This window comes from Ursus arctos, unplaced genomic scaffold (assembly GCF_023065955.2).
Source record: "Ursus arctos isolate Adak ecotype North America unplaced genomic scaffold, UrsArc2.0 scaffold_3, whole genome shotgun sequence".
Lineage (NCBI taxonomy): Eukaryota > Metazoa > Chordata > Mammalia > Carnivora > Ursidae > Ursus > Ursus arctos.
The window spans coordinates 19813067-19836581 of NW_026622985.1; the positions used below are offsets into that span (position 1 = coordinate 19813067).

Genomic DNA, 23515 nt, shown 5'->3' on the forward strand with positions numbered 1-23515 from the left:
ATCCCCTCCACGTCTGAATTCTCCCCTGTACTTTCTGTGCTGTTAATCCACAGAAAATGCTCTTAGAAAAATTCTGACTTTTAAAATTGTCAAAGCAATCAGCATTTCTTGGATGAGTTTACCTGGGGCTTATGAAGATCATACCCTGAGTCTTTTAGATTGGAAAAAGGTGAGATACACTGGCCAGTTACCAGCAAGAGGAATATTACTTCTCACACAACTGAAATACTCTAATATCTGGCTAGTCTCTTTTCTAGTGGGATAAAGGCTAAATGAAATTCAAAGTACAATCTCATGACTATAGTGTGTGAAATTAGTTTTATGAAGCAAAAGGGCTTAATTTTTCGTTATTTCCTTGGATCAGGTGCCTTCTCCAGTTGCTAATATCCTTCTCTAATTTAGAGGTATGCAGTGGTCTCCAATTTTTATTGTGAATGCCCTACAAATAACCCATATGTGCTTGTTCTTTACTTTTATAATATGCTACTGTATAGATACGTATTAGGAAACTCAAGATCAGAAAGCAAACAAGCTTTCAAAATGTAAACAGAAGTTCTTTTTTTCTCTTGCATACCCACTGGGTTGGGGCACTCCACCTTGGAAGCTGTGACTATAAGGTGACATCATTTGACTCAGAATTTCCTCTTGGCTGCCTTTTTTTTTTTTTTTTTTTTTTTTAAGATTTTATTTGAGAGAGAGCACAAGCAGGGGGAGCGGCAGAGGGCAAAGCAGGCTCCCCGCTGAGCAGGGAGCCCAACGCGCTCAATCCCAGGACCCTGGGATCATGACCTGAGCTGAAGGCAGATGCTGAATTGACTGAGCCACCCAGGCTCTAATTGGCTGCTATTTCCGCTTGTAAAAGAAGAGAAGGTTTGGAGAACTTTGACTTAATTGTCCCTTTCCTTGAGGTAGCACATAGTCCTTGTCTTTGAGTCCTCGACTCTATACCTTTCTTTCTGGCCCATCTCAGATACTGAGAGTAGGGGGAGAAACGTAGCCTAACCTAGAGGTCAGCAAACTTTTTTGGTAAAGGGTCAGATAGTAAATATTTTAGGCTTGGTGGGTCCTACGTCTCTGGCGCCAGTACTCAGCTCTGCCCTCGTGTGCAAAGCAGTTAGACAATATGTAAACGAATGAATGTTGTTGTGTGACAATAAAACTTTACAGATGCTGCAGTTTGAATTTTGCATAAATTTCAGGAGTCACAAAATATTTTCCTTTTGATTCCCACCCGCCTCTGCCAACCATGTAAAATTGTAAAAGCCATTCTTAGTTCACAGGCCATATAAAAATAGGTGCGACCTCAAGCTATAAACCTGCTAGGAGAAAACAGGAAAAACTTCATGACCTTGGACTTGGCAGTGGTTTTTCTTTTTTCTTAAGATTTTATTTATTTGACAGCAAGAGAGGGAACACAAGCAGGGGGAGTGGGAGAGGGAGAAGCAGGCCCCCCACTGAGCAGGGGACTCCACGTAGGGCTGGAACCCAGGACCCTGGGGTCATGACCTGAGCCGAAGGCAGACACTTAATGACTGAGCCACCCAGGTGCTCTGGCAGTGGTTTCTTAGATATGATACCAAAAGCACAGGCAACAAAAGCAAAAAGACAAATGGGACTATCTCAAACTTGTTCATCAAGGACCCAATTAGAGTGAAAAGGCAATCTATAGAGTGCAAGAAAATATTTGCAAGTCCTACATCTGAAAGGGGTTAATGTCCAGCCTATATAAAGAATCTGACAACAGAAGATAATATAATTAAAAATGGGCAAAGGACTCGAACAGACATTTCTCCAAAAATGCTATACAAATGGCCAACAAGTATACAAAAAGATGTTCAACATTCCTAATCATCGGAAAAGTGCTAATAAAAACCACAATGAGATCACCGCAGACCCATTAGGGTGGCCACTACCAACCAAAAAATAACAAACGTTGGCGAGAACGTGGAGATACTGGAGCCCTCGGGCACTGTTGGTGGGAGTGTAAAATGATGCAGCCACTCTGGAAGTTGTACGGAAGATCCTCAAAAAATTAAAAATAGTAATGCCATATGGCCCAGCAATCCTCCTTCTGGGTGTATATCGAAAAGAATGGAGAGCAGGGTTGGAAGAGACCTTTGCACATCCTTGTTGACGGCATCACTATTCACAATAGTCAAGAGGTAGAAGCCTGCCAAGTGTCCATCAGTGGGCGAATGGATAAATAACACGTGGTAAATAAATAACATGAAATATTCTTCAGCCTTAAAAAGAAAATCCCGTCCCACACGACCACATGGTTAAATCTTGAGGACTCTATGCCAAGTGAAGTAGGCCAGTCACACAAAAAGACAAATACTGGGTGATTCCGCTTATGAGATATTTAAATAGTCAAATCCACATAAATAGAAAGTAGAATAGTGGTTATTCGGGCCTAGGGGTAGGGGGAAGAGAGGGAGTGTTGTTTAATGGGTATAGAGTTTCAGATCTGCAAGATGAGAAAGTTCTGGAGATCTGTTTCTGCAACAGTGTGAATATACTTAATACAATCGAACTGTGCCACCCAGGCACCCCTCAAGTGAGCAAATTCTCAAGATCTTATTGACTTTATTCAATGATTCATGGATTGGGCAGCATCCCATCCAGCAGATAGAACGGAGTTCTGAGTAGCTGTACGAAATGAAAGACTTCTAGCCGGGAGGTGTCGAAATCCAATCTCTACTCTGGAGCTGAAATGTAACACAAAGACAGAGTTTGGGTATAAAGAGGAACGATGGTTTTATTACTTTGCCAGGCAAAGGAGGCTGCAGCAGACTAAAGCCTTCAAAACCGCAGACCAATCCTCCCCCTCCCCCCCCGCCCCTGCCCCCGGGTAAAAGGCTGAGGGGTTTTATAGAAAAGTACAGGATCTGGGTGGTTTCGACAGGAATCTAGTATGGGCTTCCAGCCGTGTTCATTGTCTTCAAGGTGGCCTCAGGGTTCCCACTGGCTACCTGAGTCTTGTTACTAAGTGTATGTCGAGGTCAGCAAGATGTCAGTATCTATAGGGAGTTCCTTGGAACAAGGGATTCTACAGAAAAACAAGTGAAGGGGAGGGGGAGGCTCCAAGGAAGAGGAGGAGAAAAATGCGTACAGTTTAAAGTCAAGCCTTGCTGAAGCATTACTGTCCATCTTAATTTCTGTCCATCTTTACATTTCTGTAGTTTCAACGGGAGCAGGACAAAGAAGTTACACTGGCAGAAAGTGGGCTGGTGGGGCAAGGTCTCTTTAGGTGATGGCAGGGGTCTGTCAGGCAGATGATCTTACTAGTGCTGACCAGGTGAGTCCTGATTAGTTTAAGATTCCATTTCTGAGAGAGGCAAAAACTACTTCTCAGTTTGGTGATGTGAAGCTTAGCCTGAGTGACTCCGTTTGGGGCCTGTTGTCTTGTTTTTAACGGTAACCATTTAGAAGACAAATAGTTACCATTATGTGCTAGGTGCTTGACTTCCTAGGGCTGGCATAAGAGGGAAGGACAAATAAAACTCCCTTCAGCAAGGCAGGATCTAAAATTAAACCATGAGTGAAATGCAGAGGGTGCAGTGTTCATTTTGCCCTGAGCCGGGAAGCAGGGCAACCTAGAAATTTTGCCTGGAGTGATATAAATTGTTACACTAATCAGCTTGTTTTCATGGCCTAGAAAAAAATCCAACCATTGTAAAAGCTTTAGAAGTTGTGTTGAGCAGAGATTATGACACGATCCATAAAGTTTATGTAGTGCCAGGAGTTAAGCAAGCATAAACACTATTCCTTAATTAATACAGCTTCAGTTATAATCTCAATGTTGTGTTAAAAGACTATTCATCCCTCCTAGGCTTTCCTGATTTACAGGGATGTGCTCATCCCAAGTACCTGCTCTCACAGAAAAACACCCTGCGAGCATCGGTCTCTTCATCGCATCTGTAAGTATGTGTAGAGAAAAGTTGCAAGTGAACACTGCAAACTGATTTTTTTTTTAAGATTTTATTTATTTATTCGACAGAGATAGAGACAGCCAGCGAGAGGGGGAACACAAGCAGGGGGAGTAGGAGAGGAAGAAGCAGGCTCATAGCGGAGGAGCCTGATGTGGGGCTCGATTTTAGAACGCCGGGATCACGCCCTGAGCCGAAGGCAGACGCTTAACCGCTGTGCCACCCAGGCGCCCCTGCAAACTGATTCTTAAGCGTAGTAAGCAAATGCAGCACAGGAACCTAGACAGTATCCTAGTTCAGAGGGAAAAAGTTATAAAAGACGTTCTTGGGATAATCCTAGAAACTTGAATATGGACTGAATATGGAGTGACGTCAGCACTAGCGGGAGGGAGCACGGTCCACGCCTGACCTAATCTTCGTATCTCTACAGTATGACACGGGCGCCTTCACTTTCGGATAGCAAAATAGTTCGTTTGCATTTTCCAGTAGTCCTGTCTCCATTTGGGGCCTGTGCATTTTTTCCCCCAACATAACACCAGGCCTTGAGCACAAGCAGGAAACTCTTATGAAGGAATCTTTTTTGCCCAACCATCTGCTGTTGAATTCAATTTCAACCCGATTTCAAATTGTTTATACTTAAATGACTTCTTAAAACAGCTAATATCATCCTGCAGTTTAAAAAGAAAATCCCAGGGGCTCCTGGGTGGCTCAGTCAGTGAAGTGTCCCGGGATCCTGGGATCCAGCCCCCTGTGGGGCTCCCTGCTCAGCGGGGGTCTACTTTTCTATCTCCCTCTGCCACTCCCACTTGTGCGCCCCTGTTCTCTCTCAATAAGTAAAATCTTTAAAAAATAAAAATTCTAGGAGAAACTCGAATCACAGTTTAATGCTCTGTAACCTGATAGTACATTTCTTGTCCTTTTTTTTTTTTTTTTTTACACTATTAGGCTGTGACATCATTTTAAGAGGTAATGAGCACTGTGACAAGGCAGCGCTGCCACTAATATTCATTATCTCTTGTACACACTTCAGATTAGCTTCTTTGCTGCCAGGCTCATGGCATCGTAAGTTTTAACTATTCTACCAAGTGTTTGTCTACTACGATAGCGCCGGGTATGAGATGCCACCAAGATCCCATTTAGTCTCAGCAGTTACGGCTGGTGTCTAGGAACGTGTTCATGCACCTGAAAGTTAGCTATTGATTTAGAGCAGGGTAACCAATCTGGTATGAGAAAGGCTTCTGCAGGGCGAACCAGAAGCGCGCGCTGACCGGGAGGCGGAAGGGGGTGGGGGGGTGCTAAGCGCGCGCCCCGCGGCGCCTCCTTTAACAAGATGGCCTCGGCGTTGGGGTCCGCGGGGGCGGCCATCTTGGTAAAGGCCGGAGCGGCGGCCCCGACGCTGGCAGGGCTGCCAGATTCGAAGGTCACAATGAGTGAGTGAGCAGGCCACGTGGAGCGAACTTTGCCTCAGCTTATGGGTACAGCTCGCCTCAGCGATGGCGAGGCGGCGGGCGTTGAGGCGGTGCCTGCAGCTGCTGGCGCCCTCGGCGGAGCCGGCGCGCCGAGGCCGGGGACGGAGGAACCCGGGCGCCGGCCGCCGTGGCCACTCCCGCTGCGCGGGGGCGCTGTCCCCGGGGGCTCAGTGGCCCGCAGCCCCGGAGGAGCAGCAGCGGCGGAGGCGCGCGCGCCCTGCCTCCCCCCACGCCAGGTGAGCCCCGCCTCTCCCCTCCCCTCCCCTCCGCCGCCGGTAGCCGGAGCGCTGGGAAGTCTGCGCTGCCGCTCCGGCCTCGCGCAAGGCGGCTTCCTCCCGCCCGCGGTTCCCTTTCACGGCCCGCTTTCTCCTCGGCCTCTGGGCGGAGCAGCCAGCACAACCCCTCCTGGGGCTGTTTGTGGACACCTCAGCGAAGCAGAGCGCTCCGTGCGTGGGATTCCCGGTGCCGAGCCCTGCCTCCTCCTGGAGATGCTGCACTTGTGAGAGGCAGGGCTTCCTTTGAATTTCTGCACCTCGAGAGTTGCGGAGCCCGCATCTCTGAAGCTGCCTGGGTGAAGAGCCACGTTCCCCCCCAGCCCCCTCTTGGGACAGGTGCCGTCTCTGGGACTTATTTCAGATCCCATCTTCTCTGCACATCACCAGGTTGCATCTTCACCGATCGGAATACATGTGGGTGTACCTTCTTTGGCTGTATGTAAATGAATGGGTCGACAGCTACCTTAGAGCAACTTATTTCTGCTTCATGTATGGGGTTTATCTTAAAAAAAAAAAATCCATTCCAACAGGTTTCTTTGCTTTTGTCTTCAAAGTTAACCAGTGAACGGAAGAGCAAAAGAAAGGAGCCAAAGTGGAGTGGGGTGGTGGAAGCTGGTGCTTTCTTGAGTTTTCTGTCCCGTGGTTGTTTCTTAAGTTGGGTATTATTGCAGGCTTTTCAGAACAGATGTGCAGATATCGTTTTTTCCCCCCAATACAGAACTCGATGTGGTCCCGATGGTTTGAGATAAATATGCTTCCATGGGCTCCGTCTGATGCGTCAACACAGCAGTCGAACCTGGAAAATATTGAGAGAATGAGAAAAGTTAGCCTTTAAAAAGTCCCTTAATTCTTGTGCTTGCCTTTACTGTTATAACATGACTCATCTCGTGTGCTTTGGCTGAGCATGAAGTGTTTGCTCTTTGATAATTCTGATTAATTTATTGAGAAAGTCATTCCTGAACTCTGTGAAAATTATAAACAATTTCAATCTGTTAACAGTGGTTATCTAGCAGTTCTGTTTCTATTTTAGTTACACCGTTTTTGATTCAGCCTCAGACACAGATATCGTTTAAAAGTTATGTAATCTTTAAAAAGAAAAGATTACCTATATCCTACAACAGTCTGATGTTGTTGCAAGAAAACATGAGGTCTGTGAGAGAAGAAATTAGGGCAAGTGTACTTGTTTAAGAATTTAAGAGAGATTGACTTCAATTAAAACTGTTGTGAGTCAACTGGAAATACAATTCCAATTTTCAAAAAAATTTTTGTTACATTCTGCAGCTTTTCCTGCTGCAAGAATTTCTATAAGGCTACAAGAGGGAAAAATACTTAGGGTATTTCTCATACCCTATTTTCTGCTCACAATTCCAAGTTAAATTGTACAGATTTCATATTGTAAAACTTGATTTTTAAATTAGTCCAGGGATGATTGTACGAATGACACTTTAATATAAGCATTCCATTGTAGGGTTTTGGTTCTGTTTTAGTTGATACAGTCATCCTCTTATGTTTGTTTGAAAAGGGTATTATGTTCCTTTGGTACTTATGAGTTTGGGAAAAGGGATTTTAAAGAACATTTTGTCTGTGCTTGGAAAAGTACTATTTGCCTTTGATTATGTTTCATTCTGCTTTTTTTTTTTTTTTTTTTTGGTAGTGCTAGATTGCTGTGGATGTAGAGGGTTTTTCCATTCCACTCTACTCTTTTTATGTAAATAAAAATATGACTGTAGCTGGGAGGCTGTGTTGATCTGGCATTTTAGATTGAAAAGCATACCAGTAAAAAGTGTTTGCATTGAAGTATTATTGGGGAAATGAACTGTGCGTGTAATTAATTTTTAATGAGCACCTTTATCCTGAAGGCCTGTGAGAGCATGTATAAAATTGGCATTAAAAAAAAATCACTCGTGGGGTGTCTGGGTGGTGCAGTCAGGTAAATGTCCGACTCTTGGTTCTGCTTAGGGCATGATCTCAGGGTCGTGGGATCCAGCCCCAAAGTTGGGCTCCCCACTCAGTGCAGAGGCTGGTTGAAATTCTCTCCCTCTCCTTCTGCGCTTCCCACTCCCCCTTTCCCCCTCCAATGAGTAAATTTAAAAAAAAAATGTGATTTCCATCATAAGGTTCAAGTAATATACCGTTCTAACCGCTATATTACTGAAGAATTCTACGTATCTATAATTGGTAGCGCTTTGCTTGACTTGTCTTTTGGATTAGTAACCATTTATTGTGTATTTAAATATTAAGACTTTTGTGGCACATTATATATGAATTCATAGGACCCCAGGGGCAGTTTTGTTATGTCAGAAATTGTCTTTTGTCAACTCAGTTGGTTAGATAACGTATTACAAGTATTATGACTATAACTTACAAAGCCCTTTCAAATATTTATGTATTATTAGTTCGATTTAATAGACATATAACATGTGAAGTTATTAACCCCATTCCACAGATGAGGCAAACAGGAACCTGAGAGCCTGGAAGATTTTAGTGAAAGTCCGTTAGCACAGCAGCTCTGGTCTTACGCAGGAATATCCCTTGCTGCCCCTTGCTAGAAAGGGTTTCCAATGAAGCCAGGGTCGAGTGGGGTGGCCCAGCAAGCTTTGGGCAGCATTACAGCCATAAATGACACCCCTAAACCTGTTTGTGAGGGGTCAGTATCATCAGTTATAGAGGTACACAGATGGCATGTGGATGGATCAGCATTAATTCAAAAATGTGATTGAGAAATAACTCAGTATGTAGTTATTAAATAACTCCATCTTTTCCCCTGAAGGCAGCAGATTTTCAGGTTTCTCTAAATCGGGGTCTTCCCAGATTAAGGGACGGTAACGTATTGGCTGAACAGGAACTGCCTGTATACTTCCGTGCTTGTTTGTAATCTCTCATTTTTAAGAGTAAAGTTGTCAGAATAAAGAAACCTCAAGCTTCCTCGTTGTTTCTGGCACCCCGTAAACTGGTAAGGTGCTTGTTTGTTTTGCTTACAAGACCCCGATGCTTGGACACCTGGACAGCAACAATAATTAGTTTGTAAAGTTTTCTGTATTTTGAGGGTCCTTCAAACTACAAAGATGTTTGTTCTCTTTTCAAGTCACTGTGTTTCTTCCTTTGGCTTGTTTGGTGAGTTTGTGAAAAGAAGTACTGTGTATATATTCAGAATATTGTGCTGTTATATGGCTGAAGTAACTAATGATAGTTTAAAGAGTTTCTAGACTCCCTTTTTTAAAAAAGTTACGGCGCATTTATCTGTTCATGAGTTAAACTAAGTAAAATACCCTACATGAGGTGAAATGTGTCCTTTATCTTTTTATGCTGATCATATGCTCTTTGTTCCAAGTGTTTTTAAGATTTTATTTATTTGGGGGGGGGGAATAAAGTGGGGGAAGGGAGAGGGAGAAGCAGAGTCCCTGCTGAGCAGGGAGCCTGATTCAGGGTTCGATCCCAGGACCCCGGGTTCATGACCTGAGCCGAAGGCAGACGCTTAACTGACTGAGCCTCCCAGGCGCCCCGGTCCAAGTGTTTTTAAACATAATTAGGATGAGAGCATGGCTAATAAACAGCCCAGGCTCTATCTCCAGCCACAGCTGGACCCCTGGAATGTCATGTAACCCTCTGGCCTGACTTGCTTCATCTGTAAAGTAAAGGGGTCACACAGTGATGAACTTTAGTCATGGAGTGTTCAGGTTAGAAAGGACTTTAGTATGTACTGGTCCAACCTCTTTAATTTACAGATTTCCTGTTTCTACTCTTGCAAGAGTTTTTAGCCTATCGGGATACCACAAAACTGAAACCTCAAAATGAGACCTTTCTCCCATTTCACAGGGATGAGGTACGTTAACATTCTTGGATGAAAGGTGATTCTTCTCTCATTCTTCGCTCGTACAGTGTCTCAGTTGGACCTGTAGATGAGGTGTTCGTTGTGTGTAATTGCACGTGTGCTGCTCAGAGCTTATGTAACTGGCTGCATATGAAAGCTGGTGGGCATATTGAATATCATCACAATGAAGAATTTGACAAACTCTGGATGTTCTCGGCAACGTTCTTGTGGTTAAGCATGAATATGTAGAGCTTTGTAATTCGTTTTTGCTTAGCTGCCTGAATATCTTAAATCACACTTTGTAATAACGGTCATCTCCAATTTACCATAAACTGCTCACATTTTAGTAGATTTTGTTGAAGACCTAACTGCATTTAGATGGTAGCCCGAGGCCATAGAGTGATCACTCCTCCAGGTTTTTCTGGGACTGAGTTGGTTCTCAGGATGGGGGACTCTCCGTGCTATAACTGGGAATGCTCTGGGCACCCTGGACGTGTTGGTCCCCCTGCCGAAGGTGTCTCCTCATCGACCTTGATTAGCAGTCCTTCCCAGTTGGAAGGATAAAATGCCAGGTGGTTATATGCTGGATGAACTCAAAGACCTCTTCTCAAAGGCAGGGAAAATATCTTCAAGGCCGCCTCTATATTATCTGTTTATGTGGACTATAGAACTATATAAATCATTTGTTCTTTTCTGTGTAACTTTAAACGAGAACACTTTAGTGATTAAATAGGTCACGTTTGAAATCTCCATGTATAAAATTAAAAGGGCAGTTATATTTATAAGGGAACTTATCAGGGAACTAAGTGCTTTTTACTTTGAAAGGGAAAAAAGAGGACATCGTTGAAAGCAAAAAAAAGAAAAAAAGGCTAGCCTTGCCAGCGAGACTGTGACTGTTGGCTCCAGGCTGCTAACTTTGAACCTGGTATCTGTTCAAGAAAAATTTATTGGATTTTTGCAGATTCAACATGATTAATGGAAAGAGCAGTGACGGGCTCTGGAATCCGATTCAACTTGGATTGGCTCTCCAGGCCCGACTGTTAACCAGCTTTTTGACTTTATGTAAGCTGTTAAAACTCCATCAACCTTTTGTTACATCACCTTTAACATAAGGATGATCTCTGCCTCCTGGGAATGTTGAGGATTGAATGAGATGATGAATATATTTAAAGTGGCCCATAGTAAGTGCTTAGTAAGCAGTAACGACAGCCGTCACACGTGTGCCGTGCGGTGTACCCGTGTTTGATTAGGAAGGGTGATGTGTTTCCATAGCTTCCCTGAACTTCACAGCTATGGTTATTGTCTCAGTTGGGATTCGTTTTAGGAAGCTTAGAGCTGGAAAACTCAGGGTGGGTATGGTGGCCCCTGAAGTCCTAGTTCTTTGCACCATTCCCAGGAAGTGGCCCTCACCCTCTGGGTGGCTCCGGCCAGCAAGATGCGGGAAAAATCAAGGAGTGTCTCCCTTGCCCTTAAGGAGACTTCCAGAAGCATCATGGAAGACTTCTGCTTGTATCACAAGGTGTCATCAGTGTGGCTAATCCCTGGTTGGAAAGGTAGGAAAGGTGGTCATTTAGCTGATGCATAGCTAGCAACCTGAAGTAAAACTGGGGCTCTGTTACTGAAGAGAAAAGGGGGGGACTCGGTTTTATTGTAGGCCTCTTCTAGTTTTTTTGTTTTGCTGTTTTTTAGAGCATTTTTAATTTAATTTTATTTTTTATTTATTTTTAAAAGATTTGTTTACTTGACACAGAGAGAGAAAGCACAAGCAGTGGAGTGGCAGGGAGAGGGAGAAGCAGGCTCCCCGCTGAGCAAGGAGCCCGACGTGGGGCTCCATCCCAGGATCCTGGGATCACGACCTGAGCCGAAGGCGGACTCTTAAACAACTGAGCCACCCAGGCGCACCTAGAACATTTTTAAAAATTTTATGTATTTTTTGGGGCGCCTGGGTGGCACAGCGGTTAAGCGTCTGCCTTCGGCTCAGGGCGTGATCCCTGCGTTATGGGATCAAGCCCCACATCAGGCTCCTCCGCTATGAGCCTGCTTCTTCCTCTCCCACTCCCCCTGCTTGTGTTCCCTCTCTCGCTGTCTCTATCTCTGTCGAATAAATAAATAAAATCTTAAAAATGTTATGTATTTTTTGAGAGAGACACAGCATGGAGGGTGCGGGGCAGAGGGAGAGGAGAGAGAGAGAATCCTAAGCAGCTTCTATGCTCAGCTCAGCACAGCACAGAGCCCGATGTGGACTCCATCTCAAGACCATGAGATCATGACCTAAGCTGAAACCGAGTCGGACGCTTAACCGTCTGAGCCAGATGCCCTGGCATCTTCTAATCTTTACCACTAGGTCACAACTTTACCACCATAGAATTCAAGGCCTCAAGAATTCCCCAGGATTTTTCAGTTTTTATTTCCGTAATTAGTGGTAGGAACGCCCTCTGTTGGCTTTTGTCTCATTGTCCTTCAGTTACTTTTGCTTCTCATATAATTTGATTCCCAGTGAGTCTTTAAGAACAATTAACTCGGTCCCAGTGAAGAATAATTAGGAGATTAAGCTCCTGTTCTTCGTTTATTCATTCCCATAAATATTTACTGACCACTCCTCATGTACAGGCTGCCGTGGGTTATTATAGACCACGTGACTCACCATTGATCGTGTTTCTTTTTCTTTTGGTTTGGCTTCCTGGGAGCCCCGAGTCAAATTTGTGACTTAGCTGGACTGAATCCAAGTCTGTGACCTATCAGACTTTGCTCTTAGCCATGCGGTCTTCCCAGGCCCAGCCCCGTGTGGTCAACTTGGGGTTCTGCGCCTTCTCTAACTTGGAGTGTGGGGCAGGGAGGAAGAGTAGGCCTGATGGCTGGCAGTTGCCAGTCTAGCATACATCTGGGAGTACAGGAAAGTCCCTTTGGTCGTTCTTCAATGCCTGTCCTACTTTTATGCTAGTGACTAATTCAGAGTAGCCATTCGTAACCCTGCCTGTGTATTGGGGTCACCCACAGAGCCTTTAAAAACTATCCGGGGAACCCCCACCTGACATTTTGATTCAGTAGCTTCAAGTAGAGTTTTTAAACCATAGGTCATTCTGATGGGCAGCCAGCCTTGAGAGTCCCAGGTTTAAGGCCTTGTGCCCAGCTGGCTTGAAAATACTTAGGGTCCCACTGCTACCTATCAGTTACACTAGAGATCAGATCCTTAATAACCTGTTTTGACCACTGGAGGGGGAAGTGGGAGAACCCCGAGACTAGTAGTCGCTTGGTTTGGAGATAGAAGACACTGAAATACTTTAGGGGACATTTAGCCAGAGTTGGCCTGGCTTGCCTGTTTTGCCTGCTCCTGTGATGGAAAGCTTTTCCTTTGAGCCAAAGAATCTTGCTAACTGGGGCTTCCGCTCTGGGGAGGGTGCTGATTGTAGGTGTGGCCACTGTTAGTATCCTGAGTTTGCACATTTTTCTCCCGGGGTGGGGGGGGCAGTCAGGGGAGATAAGGGGGTGAAGGGAGTGAGGATTATTATTTTCAGAATGAGGGCACTGTTCAGGGTTTAAGAAGGGTCTCCTGGTGAATTTGGAGAGTTGCTCCGGCCACAAGGACCTATGGTTTCGCATAGGAATCCTGTGGAGAACTGCGGTTTCATATTTGTTTTGAGTTGTATGAATTCCAGGAAGACCAGGGTTGCTTTTACTCAAATAAAAGAACAAAAACACATTCCAGAGTTTATTTCATTTCAGTTTATTCATGCTGTTACCCTCAGCTCCCATATTTTATTAGTGCAGAAATTTAAAAATGGATTATGTGCTTAGAATATAATAAGGTAGTGGCTTACGGTCATTGTGGGCTTATTGTGTGCCAGACGCTGGGCTAAGGATTACGTATGTTCTGTCCAATACCACAATGAATGGGCATCAGACAAAGAAACTAAGACTTAGAGGTGACAGGGATACCTGCCAAGTTAGGAGGTATTTATTGTAAAATGTTTAAGTTTTTTTTGTTCCTTTCCTGGTAATATAGTTTTTCTTGATTCAAGTATATTTTAATTATATCCATTTTTTCTTAAAGATTTTATTTATTTATTTTGACAGGGAGAAAGAAAGAGCACAAGCAGGGGGAGATGCAGGCAGAGGGAAGGGGAAGAAACAGGCTCCCCGCTGAGCAAGGAGCCCGATGCGGACCTTGATCCCAGGACCCCGGGATCATGACCTGAGCCGAAGGCAGACGGTTAACCGACTGAGCCACCCAGGAGGCCCTGTTTCTTGGTATTCTTAAGATATACTGAGTTGAGGGGCGCCTGGGTGGCTCAGGCAGTTAAGCGTCTGTCTTCGGCTCAGGTCATGACCTCGGGGGTCCTGGGATCAAGGCCCGCATTAGGCTCCCTGCTCAGCGGGGAGGCTGCTTCTCCCTCTCCCCTCTGCCCCTCCTCGTGCGTGTGCGTGTGCATGTGCGTGCTCGCTCTCTCTCTAATGAATAAAATCTTTAAAAAATATATACAGAGTTGAATTTGAAGTTCCTTTGAACTTCAGGATTATGTTAGTTGACCTTTTGGGGATGTCACATGGTGCCACTCTGAACCTGCCACTACACTGTCAGCAGAGGGGCCGAACAGGGTCTGACCTCAGCAGTGCCCTGGGCCTTGCTTCCTTGTAAAAGCCCCACTGTTGGTTGGTTTGTTGTCATTTACCTTTTTCTCATGAAGGATTGATGAGGTGACATCAAGGGCAGACTCATATCTGTCTTTCTGCCATATTCCTTTGTACATGAATCAGGGGCTCGGGCAACCTCTTTGGTGCCTGCCCTGCTTTCCATCACCCTCTGTGTTGACACCAGGGCCCCGTAACTGGTTGGCTGCGTTCAGAAGCTTATGAGCCTCTTCTGTGTCCCTGACGCTGTGGATCACAGAACTTCTCATCAGCGTATAAGGAAAAGTATTCGGGCCATTTGTTTTGGAAATGGCTTGTTCTAAAAACTATAGTTTTTGGTATTCATAGCTGACATTTCTGTAAACCTATTTCTCCAAAATCTGTAGGGTTGCTTATGATGTGTTGTTTTTGTTTGTTTTGTTTTTGCTAGAATTTAGATACAGTAGACATTCAAACAGTGTTTGGTAAATGTCTCTAGAAATGATTGAAGTATAGGCCCTTACAAATTATATCTGAAATCTTTTTAAAGGGTGAAATCGAATGCCTGTTTGGTTATCAGATTGGTGATGAAATCTCTTCTGAAATATTTTAAGCTCTAAATAATCTCCTGGTCTGTCTGATAAACCCGTGAAACTACACTTTCTCTAAGTAGCTAACGTTGCTGTTCTCCGATGGAAAATACTGTGCTTATCCCCTGCTAACCCAGCCTGGGAAGGTGGCTGCATCTGAGCTAACTTTAGCTGGGAACTTCCTACGAGGGAGCAGAACTTGGGAGGGGCACACCACAGTGGCGGCCACGTTGGGGGGGGGGGCAGCTCTTCCGTGGCCCGAGCAGGCTCTCTGGTACAGACAGTGTGTTACAATTAGGGAGGTTGAAGGGACCTTAAGGCTGTGGCTCAGGCCTCTCATTTTACAGATGGAGAGAGTCTTAATGATAGTAAGTGACTTTTTTTTTTTTTTAAACTGTATTTATTTGAAAGAGTGCGGGGTAGGGGGAGGAGCAGAGGGAGAGGGATAAGAAGACTCTGCACTGAGCGTGGAGCCCGACTTTGGGGCTCCATCCCACAACCCCGAGATCACGACCTGAGCCGAAATCAAGTGTCCAATGCTCAACCAACTGAGCCACCCAGACGCCTCAATAGTTAAGTGACTTTTTAAAGCTTAAAAACTTCCATGTGGACAGTCTCGACTTACTATGGTTTGACTTTCGATTGTTCAACTTTATGATGGTGGAAAAGCCATACATAGTCAGTAGAAACTGTACTTTGAATTTTGAACTGTTCTGGGCTGATGGTTCATGGTATGATTCTGGCAGCTACCAGGCCCCCAGTTGCCCCGTGATCCTGAGTCAACAACCGACACACTTAACAGCCGTTCTCTCCCCCACACAACCATTCTGTTTTTCACTTTCAGTACAGTATTCAATAAATACATGAGCTGTTCAACGCTTTGTTACAAAACAGGCTTTGTGTTAGATGATTTTGCCCAACTGCGGACTAAGCGGTCTGTGCATGTGCAAGGTAGGCTAGGCTAAGCTGTGAGGTTTGGTAGGTTAGGTATGTTAAATGAGTGTGTTGATTTTCAACTTTGAATATTTTCAACCTCAGGATGGGTTTGTTGGGAATGCCCCCCTGTTGTAAGTAGAGGAAGATCAGTATAGTAAAAGTTGGGACCAGAACTGAAACCGGAAGTAAAAGAGAATGCTTTTCTCCTCATTACCCTTTCTTTTCATCAAGGATCTATGAAGACCAGTTTCTCTCTTTTTTGGGGGGTGGGGGGAGAGTGCATTTGTGTGTGCGTGATCAGGGGGGAGGGCGAAGAGAGAGGAAAAGAGAGAATCTGAAGCAGGCTCCGTGCCCAGTGTAGAGCATGATGTGGGGCTCGATCTCACGACCCTGAGATCATGACCTGAGCCAAAATCAAGAGTTGGACACTTAACCAACTGAGCCACCCAGGCGCCCCTTCCTTCATTTTCTTTATGGGATATATATTTTTATGGGTTATACTTTAAAAACCAGAAGCTTTCTTTTTGCATATTGGATTGAGACAGAGCCGGGAGAGAGGCCACATTTTGAAAGTATATTTTTGTTCACATCTTGGCTGAAGGAATAATGAATGAAAAGGTCACATAACAGATTGTATCCTCAATCTGAGGATACACTTAGGTTTCTCAAGTAGCAAGCTAGTCTTTCCTCCCCATATTCCCCAATCTTTTCAGTTAACTAATTACATCATTTAGGTGTTACTGATTACACCAGAAACGAATCTGAACTTATCGTTTGCATTATTTTTAAGATATTGAGGTGATAACTGTCATTTCAGTAAACATCCTGCTTTATGCATGTTTTCTCAATTTGCCCTAACCTGCCATTTTAGTAGGATTATCCTAAGGATTCCAGTTGCGGTGCCGTGGGTGGTATTTTAGAATGGGCTTTGGTCTTAAGCTGCCTTGTTCATTGTTTCTAATTCTAATCAGAGCTTTGCTTTCTTATTTACTTATAGGAAAAACTCTTATTATAGAGGAATCACCTACAGTGTATGTATTTTGGTGACTTAAAATCTTTTTTTTTTTAAAAATATTTGTGTGTGAGAGAGAGGGAGAGAGCGAGCACAAGCAGGCTCCCTGCTGAGCAAGGGGCCTGATGTGGGGCTCAGTCCCAGGACCCTGGGATCACGACCTGAGCCGAAGGCAGATGCTTAACCACCTGAGCCGCCCAGTTATCCCGTGACTTAAAATCTTTTAATAGCCTGTAAAATGACTTTTTAATTCAATATATTGCATTTTGTCAAATAGCAAAGAATTTTCAAAGCCTGTTCTGTAATCAAGAACATTTGTTGTCCTTGATTAGCTTTTGAAAAGAAAACATGTTCTCTAGTTGGTTTCCTGGAGAGTCAGGTTGAGTTCTGCACTAACTCTTCTCAAAACTATCAATTCTGAGTCTTTGGTGCTTTTGGTAAGGTAGCATTTCTTTGTGAATTACTTCTGTCAGATGACAGAACACAATTTAGTAACAAATTCCATGTCCTGGGGAGCCTGGGTGGCTCAGTTGGTTAAGCGTCTGCATTTGACTCAGGCATGATTTCAGGACCCTGGGATCGAGTCCTGAGTGCTTCTCCCTCGGCTTCCCCCCACTTGTGCTCATGTGTGCACATGCACACTCTCTTTCAGCTAAATGGATAAAATCTTTTTTAAAAATTCCATGTCCTTATTTTAAGGGAAAAAAACACATGGGTCTGGGGTGTATAGTGCTTCAAAAGCAGTGGAACACTCTTCCTGAGGAATTTTTTTTGCAAGAGTCCATTTTATAGAGCACAGAAGAGGCAATGTGGAAATAGGGCATGATTGGTTAGGAGGTCAGGGATTTTCTTAATGGGCTAGCAAATCCTGTTTTTGGGGTAAGGTAAGCTCGCTCAGCTGAGTTGGAGGATGGTGATAGGATTCCTTGACAAGGTTTCCCATGAGTGCAGGCTGACTTGGGTTTAGATCTGTGGGCCAGGCCACACGGGCAGCTTCCGTTCTGTGGGTCCTGATAAGTGAATTAACTTGATCATTTGTTGAAGTAATTTTTCTGTCTATAATCAGATGAACACCTTATAGGACAAATTTAAAGTTCTTAACACAGGAAAATATTTTGATTTTTATAAAGGACCAGGAAACTTAGATTTTTTTATAAAAATACTTTTAACATAAAATTTTTAAGGAAAGAACAATTTCAGCAATCTGTTTTTAAGTCTGCCTGGAATTCTAGAATGTTCTTTTACTTGAAAAACAGCTCAATTGGATCAAAAGGTTCTAGTTATCATATTCCTTGTTTCTACTGAACTTTAATAATAGTAGTTGTCACAATTTGCATTTGGATAGTGCTTGGGAATACTAACCCATGATGTCACTGTCCTCATTACAGCCCTTCAGGGAGACATTTGGTAGTTATCTCTATTTCACAGATGAGTAAGGCCAGGTTGAGACAGGTTAAGTTACTTTCCCCATGATAATCTCTAGCTAGTTAGTGGTAAAGCTGGAGTCCTGTCTTCTGCAGCCCCAGCTAATGTTCTTTCACTTTCGTGAAGGTTGTTTGGTGTGATAGATAGATTTATATCATATATACACACTTATCTAAATGTATTTTACGTATATATGTATACACATATGTATTCTAATATATTTTTGACTCAAAAATTATTAAAAGTTGTCACAACTTATTTTTAGTATGCTCCCAGGTCTTGTATATTAAGCTATTTGCTTTGTTTTCCTTTAACTTTTTAGTGAAACTGGTTGTTAAGTCAACAAAGTGAGGAAAAAAAAAGAGAAATTCACTGATAACAAACAACGCAGTCCTTTCTTTGTTGATGTATGGGCCGTTCATACCTCCCACAGAACATTCTCCCTTTCATTACCCAGTGTACTTCCCACGCTTGGACATATCGCCCCTCCCTACCAGACTCCTGAATGCATGTGGGGAAGTCTGTGTTGTCTGTGAGGGATGGAGGGAGTTTAATTGAACCTGGGGAAGCCCCTTGCAGACACTTCAGTGAATTGAAATAGTTTCATTAGCTATGTTATCTAGGATTATGTTAAAAGGACGCTTTTCACTAAAGCTAGAACTGCAAATATAAAATGGTGAATTTCCTGTTATTTTAGATATCTGAAAATATAGTTCTGAGTGTTTTCCAATTTTCATGTCAGCATCTTTGTTGGTATGTAATGGATAGTCACTCAATTAGTATTTATTAAATGTCACCTCTAGGAATAATGATTTGCAATGTCATGATTTATGAGCATGTTGAAATCTTAAACATACATCGTACTAATGCAATTTTTTTCTTTAAGTTTCTAAGTGATAAAGCAATGCATTCAATTCTAGGCAGCTGGCAAATTTTAAATGTCAAAGGAAGAAAGGATAAAACATTTGCTTTTGAAATAGAGCGTCCTTGTTTTTTGAAAGCGTTCTACCCATGTGTGCAGTTATTGAAATAAAATATTTGTACTTGGCAGACTTGTCTTCACCAAATGTCACAGCTCAGATCTCTCTTTGGTTAGAAACGTTGGGGTAAGTCCTTCTCCTGTTAAGTAGGCAATTAATCTTCAAAGAAATGTAGAGAATGTAATGATAATTACTAGATGGAATTTATGTTCTTTTTATAACAAATTGTTCTTTAAAAAAGAGCATTTATATTTTATGTTGGTTGTCATAGGGCATTGTTTAAATCTGCTTCTGGATTCTAGCTTTTAGTCCAAATTTGGCTATTGTTCAGAAAGTTAGCTGTTGTTGACAGAGTAGAGGAGGGTCAACACATTAATTGCGGTTCTGATTATATTTAATTACCAAGGCTAATGTTTTTGCTCCTCTTCCAAAATCTGCATCCCCATATATAAAACTGGCATATTTCATCAATGTTGACAGGCATTTTATGCATATGTGAACACCACTGATACCAGGTTAGGTCATGTAATGGGTGGTCCTACAATTGATAATATTTTTACAGTCTTAGTGGCACATAAAACAACAGTGTGCACCATTCATGGTGCCTTAAATTGGATGAAAATCAACGTCATGGAAAGATGTTCAAGTTTTGAACTCACTTTTATTTATTTATTTATTTTTGTTTTATTTTTTTTTAAGATTTTATTTATTTGACAGCCAGCCAGCAAGAGAGGGAACACAAGCAGGGGGAGTGGGAGAGGAAGAAGCAGGCTCCCAGCGGAGGAGCCTGATGCAGGGCTCGATCCCAGAACGCCGGTATCACGCCCTGAGCCGAAGGCAGACACTTAACGACTGAGCCACCCAGGCGCCCCTTGAACTCACTTTTAAAACACAGGTTGTTTACCATGTATATGTATTCATGAGTACGCACATCTCCTTTCGCTTACTGTTGGCCCGAGATCAAGGCTGGATTTTTACGTGTTAAATTCGGAGAGAAATCTATAACCAGAAATGAGGAGGAGATATGCTACGTTTAATTAAGGAAACTCCAGCCTGGTTATGTTACGGGGTTTGTCTGAATTTACAAAGCTGAAAGCGAGTTACTAGCAGGACCCTACCCAGAACCCACTCTTCTTCAGCCCTTGTTCTTCCCATCATTTTATCTTTGGTGTTTGAAGATGACCCTTGTGGGATTGTTGCTGTGCCCTCCAGAGCGGCCAGAACACTGAGAGTTGATGAGGTCCCTTCTCACGTGTCCCAGCGCTCAGGCAGGCGCCTGCGTCGCCGAGGCTCACTTCGTCACTGGAGCACCTGTTGGCAGAGCTCCTCACTTTGCACGTTCACTGCGTGGACTGCCAGTACTTTTCCTCCAAGAGAACAGTCCAGATTGTTACAATTCAGGTTTTCATGTCCTGTTTTTTTCCGGATCATTTCACACAGTGCATAGTGCCAACATTTCGTGTTGTTTGAACACTTTCACGGTCGTATATAATCCTGTGAATCTGTGTCCAGGTACTGAAGGCTATTTTAAAAATCATGTGCAAAGGCCCCGTGATGGTAAGACGTGGCCCTGAGGTGGGAGCCTGATGCATTTGAGGAAGTTGAGGAAGGCCTGTGTTTGGAGCAGAGCAGAGTGTGGGCAGGGCCAGAAATACCCTCACGGACCATCTTCTTACTGACCTTTGCCCTCATTCTGAGCACCAACAGAGTCTTCTGGAGGTTTTTCCTTTTGTTTTATCAGATCTGACTTTAAAAATAATTTTTAGAATTTAAAGCATTGAAATAGGTGGCCAGTTCGCAAGATTAGGGAAACCAGAATTAGCATTTGGTGAGTGGCAGTCCCTTTATGGACATTCTGTCATTTGATCCTGTGAACCCCTAGGAGATAAGTAGGTATTTTAGAGATGAGAAAATTGAGGATTAAAAAGGTTATTTGGCTAAGGTACAAAATTCGTGAGGCTCTCTTAGCCATTCAGCTCTCCAGCAGTCGGGGGGTGGGGGGGCTGAGTGGCAACCGTGAGTGCTGAAGCTTTTGTCGGCCGTGGTTTCTTAACACCGATTAGTCCCCAGACCATAGACTATTTTACTATAGACGGTTTGGAAAAATAGTTTTAATTCAGTGTCTGTGTTCATCCTAGCGTTTGTGTTCTTCCCTTTCCCTCCTGGACAGTATTTCTATGGTAAACATCATTGTGGCCATAAAAATATTTGGCTTTCAGTTGTGTTTATTTTGTTAGGGTTATGAAGTGTATTATGTGCATGCATTGTATTTAAACTGGACAGAAAGCAAATGTTTGTTTTATAGAATAGGAAAGAAATGAAATTCATGGTAGATTGACACATATTCTTTTTTGAAAGATTTATTTGAGAGAGAGTGTGTGCACATGCGTGAGCAGGGGGAGGGGCAGAGGGAGAGGGAGAGAGACTCCTCAAGCAGACTCCCCACCGAGCACAGAGCCCGACTCAGGGCTGCATCTCATGACCCTGAGATCATGACCTGAGCCAAAATCAAGAGTTGGATGCTTATCCGACTGAGCCACCCAGATGTCCCTGTAAATGCATATTCTTTTTTTTTCCTTTTTAAAAGATTTGAGAGAGTGAGCATGGGCGCCCACACATAAGCAGGGGGAGGGCAGGGAGGGAGGGGGAGAGAGAATCTCAAGCAGACCCCTGCTGAGCATGGAGCCCGGGGCGGGGCTCGATCTCAGACCCTGAGATCATGACCTGAGCCAAAATCAAGAGTCCTATGCCACCCCCGTGCCCCTGGATAAATGCATATTCTTAATACATCATCACTTTTATGTGTCTGGAGTACCTACATAGTTCAGAATGAAGGATTTCGGTTCCGTGAGTTAAGTGGTGGTGGTTGTGGTACGAGTAATAAGGTCAACAGTTAGCAGTCGTGGAGCTCGTACCATGTGTATGTGTGGTGCATTTGTTATATACGTGTTCTATGGTGTTTTTTTTTTTTTAAACCTCTCAATAAACCTTAGACAGGTGGTTTTGTTATCTCCATTTTATGGATGAGGAAATCGAGGCCCAGAGAGGGTAGGAAACTTACCCAAGGTCACTACACTGTCTTGGCAGTTCTAAATCTGAGTTAACTCAAATTTGCACGGTTAACCACGTAAATACCTTATTGAAATGTGTCTCCATTAATGTTACTGTCTCCTTTCCTGGGATCTGAACTCAGTGTGTTTTTTAGGGGAATTGGTGACAGATTATCTTCAAAGTAAAAATGGGTAGGCCTAGTGAAGTTACATGTAAATCCCCGGGAGTACTGAGTTATTCTCAAGGAACTACGGCAGTCCTTCTCACTGTGTGTTTTTAACAATAATATTTTAAATTCAGGTATGGAAATATGACAAATTCAGTAGGGTTCTTTAATTGTACAAGATATCATTGAAATGGAAAATTTCGTGTTTAAATGCTGCCTGGTGGATGGACATTGCTTTGGATTACAGCAGATAAGGAATATTTAAAAGCTGCAGCAGGAATAGGTAAAGCAAACATCTTTTCTATTTAGCAAGCAGTAATACTGCATTCAGAAATTGCATTTTGCAGGAAGAAAGTTTGAGCTGATAGAGACATGCTGTTTTTATAAGTTTGAGGAAATTTCTATCGGCTGAGAAATAATACTACGGATGCTGTGTAATAAGTTCTAATGCCTTTATGTTAAATTCAGTATTTTTCCCCCCTTCTGTTTTTTTTAGTTCTGAAAAGGACATGGATGAAAATGAAACAAGCAGCCAGTACCCTAAAGAAGCAGCAAGAAAACGCCAGAATTCAGCCCGGAGCTCTGTGGGAAGTGATTCTTCCAGGTTTTCCAGGAAAAGTTTCAAACTAGATTACAGACTAGAGGAAGATGTAACTAAATCGAAGAAAGGAAAGGATGGCAGATTTGTGAACCCATGGCCAACTTGGAAAAATCTCTCCATTCCAAATGTTCTCAGATGGCTGATAATGGAAAAAGATCACAGCAGTGTTCCAGGTTCCAAAGAGGTAGCATTTGGTTTCCCGGGGGGGCGGGGGGGGGCTGTGTATTTACTCTTATTATTACTTAATTTTTCTGTGCATTGTATTATGACACTCAAGTTAGTTACTTGAGCCCCATTTGTGTGGTAAGGCCTAGGAGTTCTGGGGAGAACAAGTGAATATGGTGCCCTCAAGTTCATAATTGAGCAACAAAGTACGTATATGACTAACCAGCTTCGATCATGGTGGCAACCAGAGGTAGGACTAGAGCGTTTTAGAAGCGTAGGAAAGGAAGCAGTTGATTCCAGCTGGTGGGGCTGGAGTTGGCTTCCCCGAGAGGTGATGTGATACTTGAGCTGGGCCTAGAAAGATGAAAAGTATTTTGGCAGTGGTTTTCAGGCGGCTGATGGCATGACCAAGGTCATGGAGGGGAGCAAGTGCAGGACATACACCGTAAAGCAGGAACCAGATGTGTGTTTGGAATACGATTATGAAGGTTAAGGCA

General features: G+C 43.4%; 1 protein-coding gene across 2 annotated transcripts in view; it reads left to right on the forward strand.

Moving 5' to 3' along the window:
- Window positions 1–5241: 5241 nt before the first annotated feature.
- Window positions 5242–23515, forward strand: part of NAPEPLD (N-acyl phosphatidylethanolamine phospholipase D) — a 51083-nt gene continuing 32809 nt past the window's right edge. The window contains exons 1-2 of one of the 2 annotated variants that reach the window (XM_026504092.4): window positions 5242–5634; window positions 22749–23037. In XM_026504092.4, coding sequence (XP_026359877.2) covers window positions 5423–5634; window positions 22749–23037 — 501 coding nt within the window. In that variant the 5' untranslated portion in view covers window positions 5242–5422. Of the gene's footprint in view, window positions 5635–5976; window positions 6088–22748; window positions 23038–23515 lie in introns of those variants that run through there. The other variant, XM_026504114.4, reaches the window with a different exon arrangement.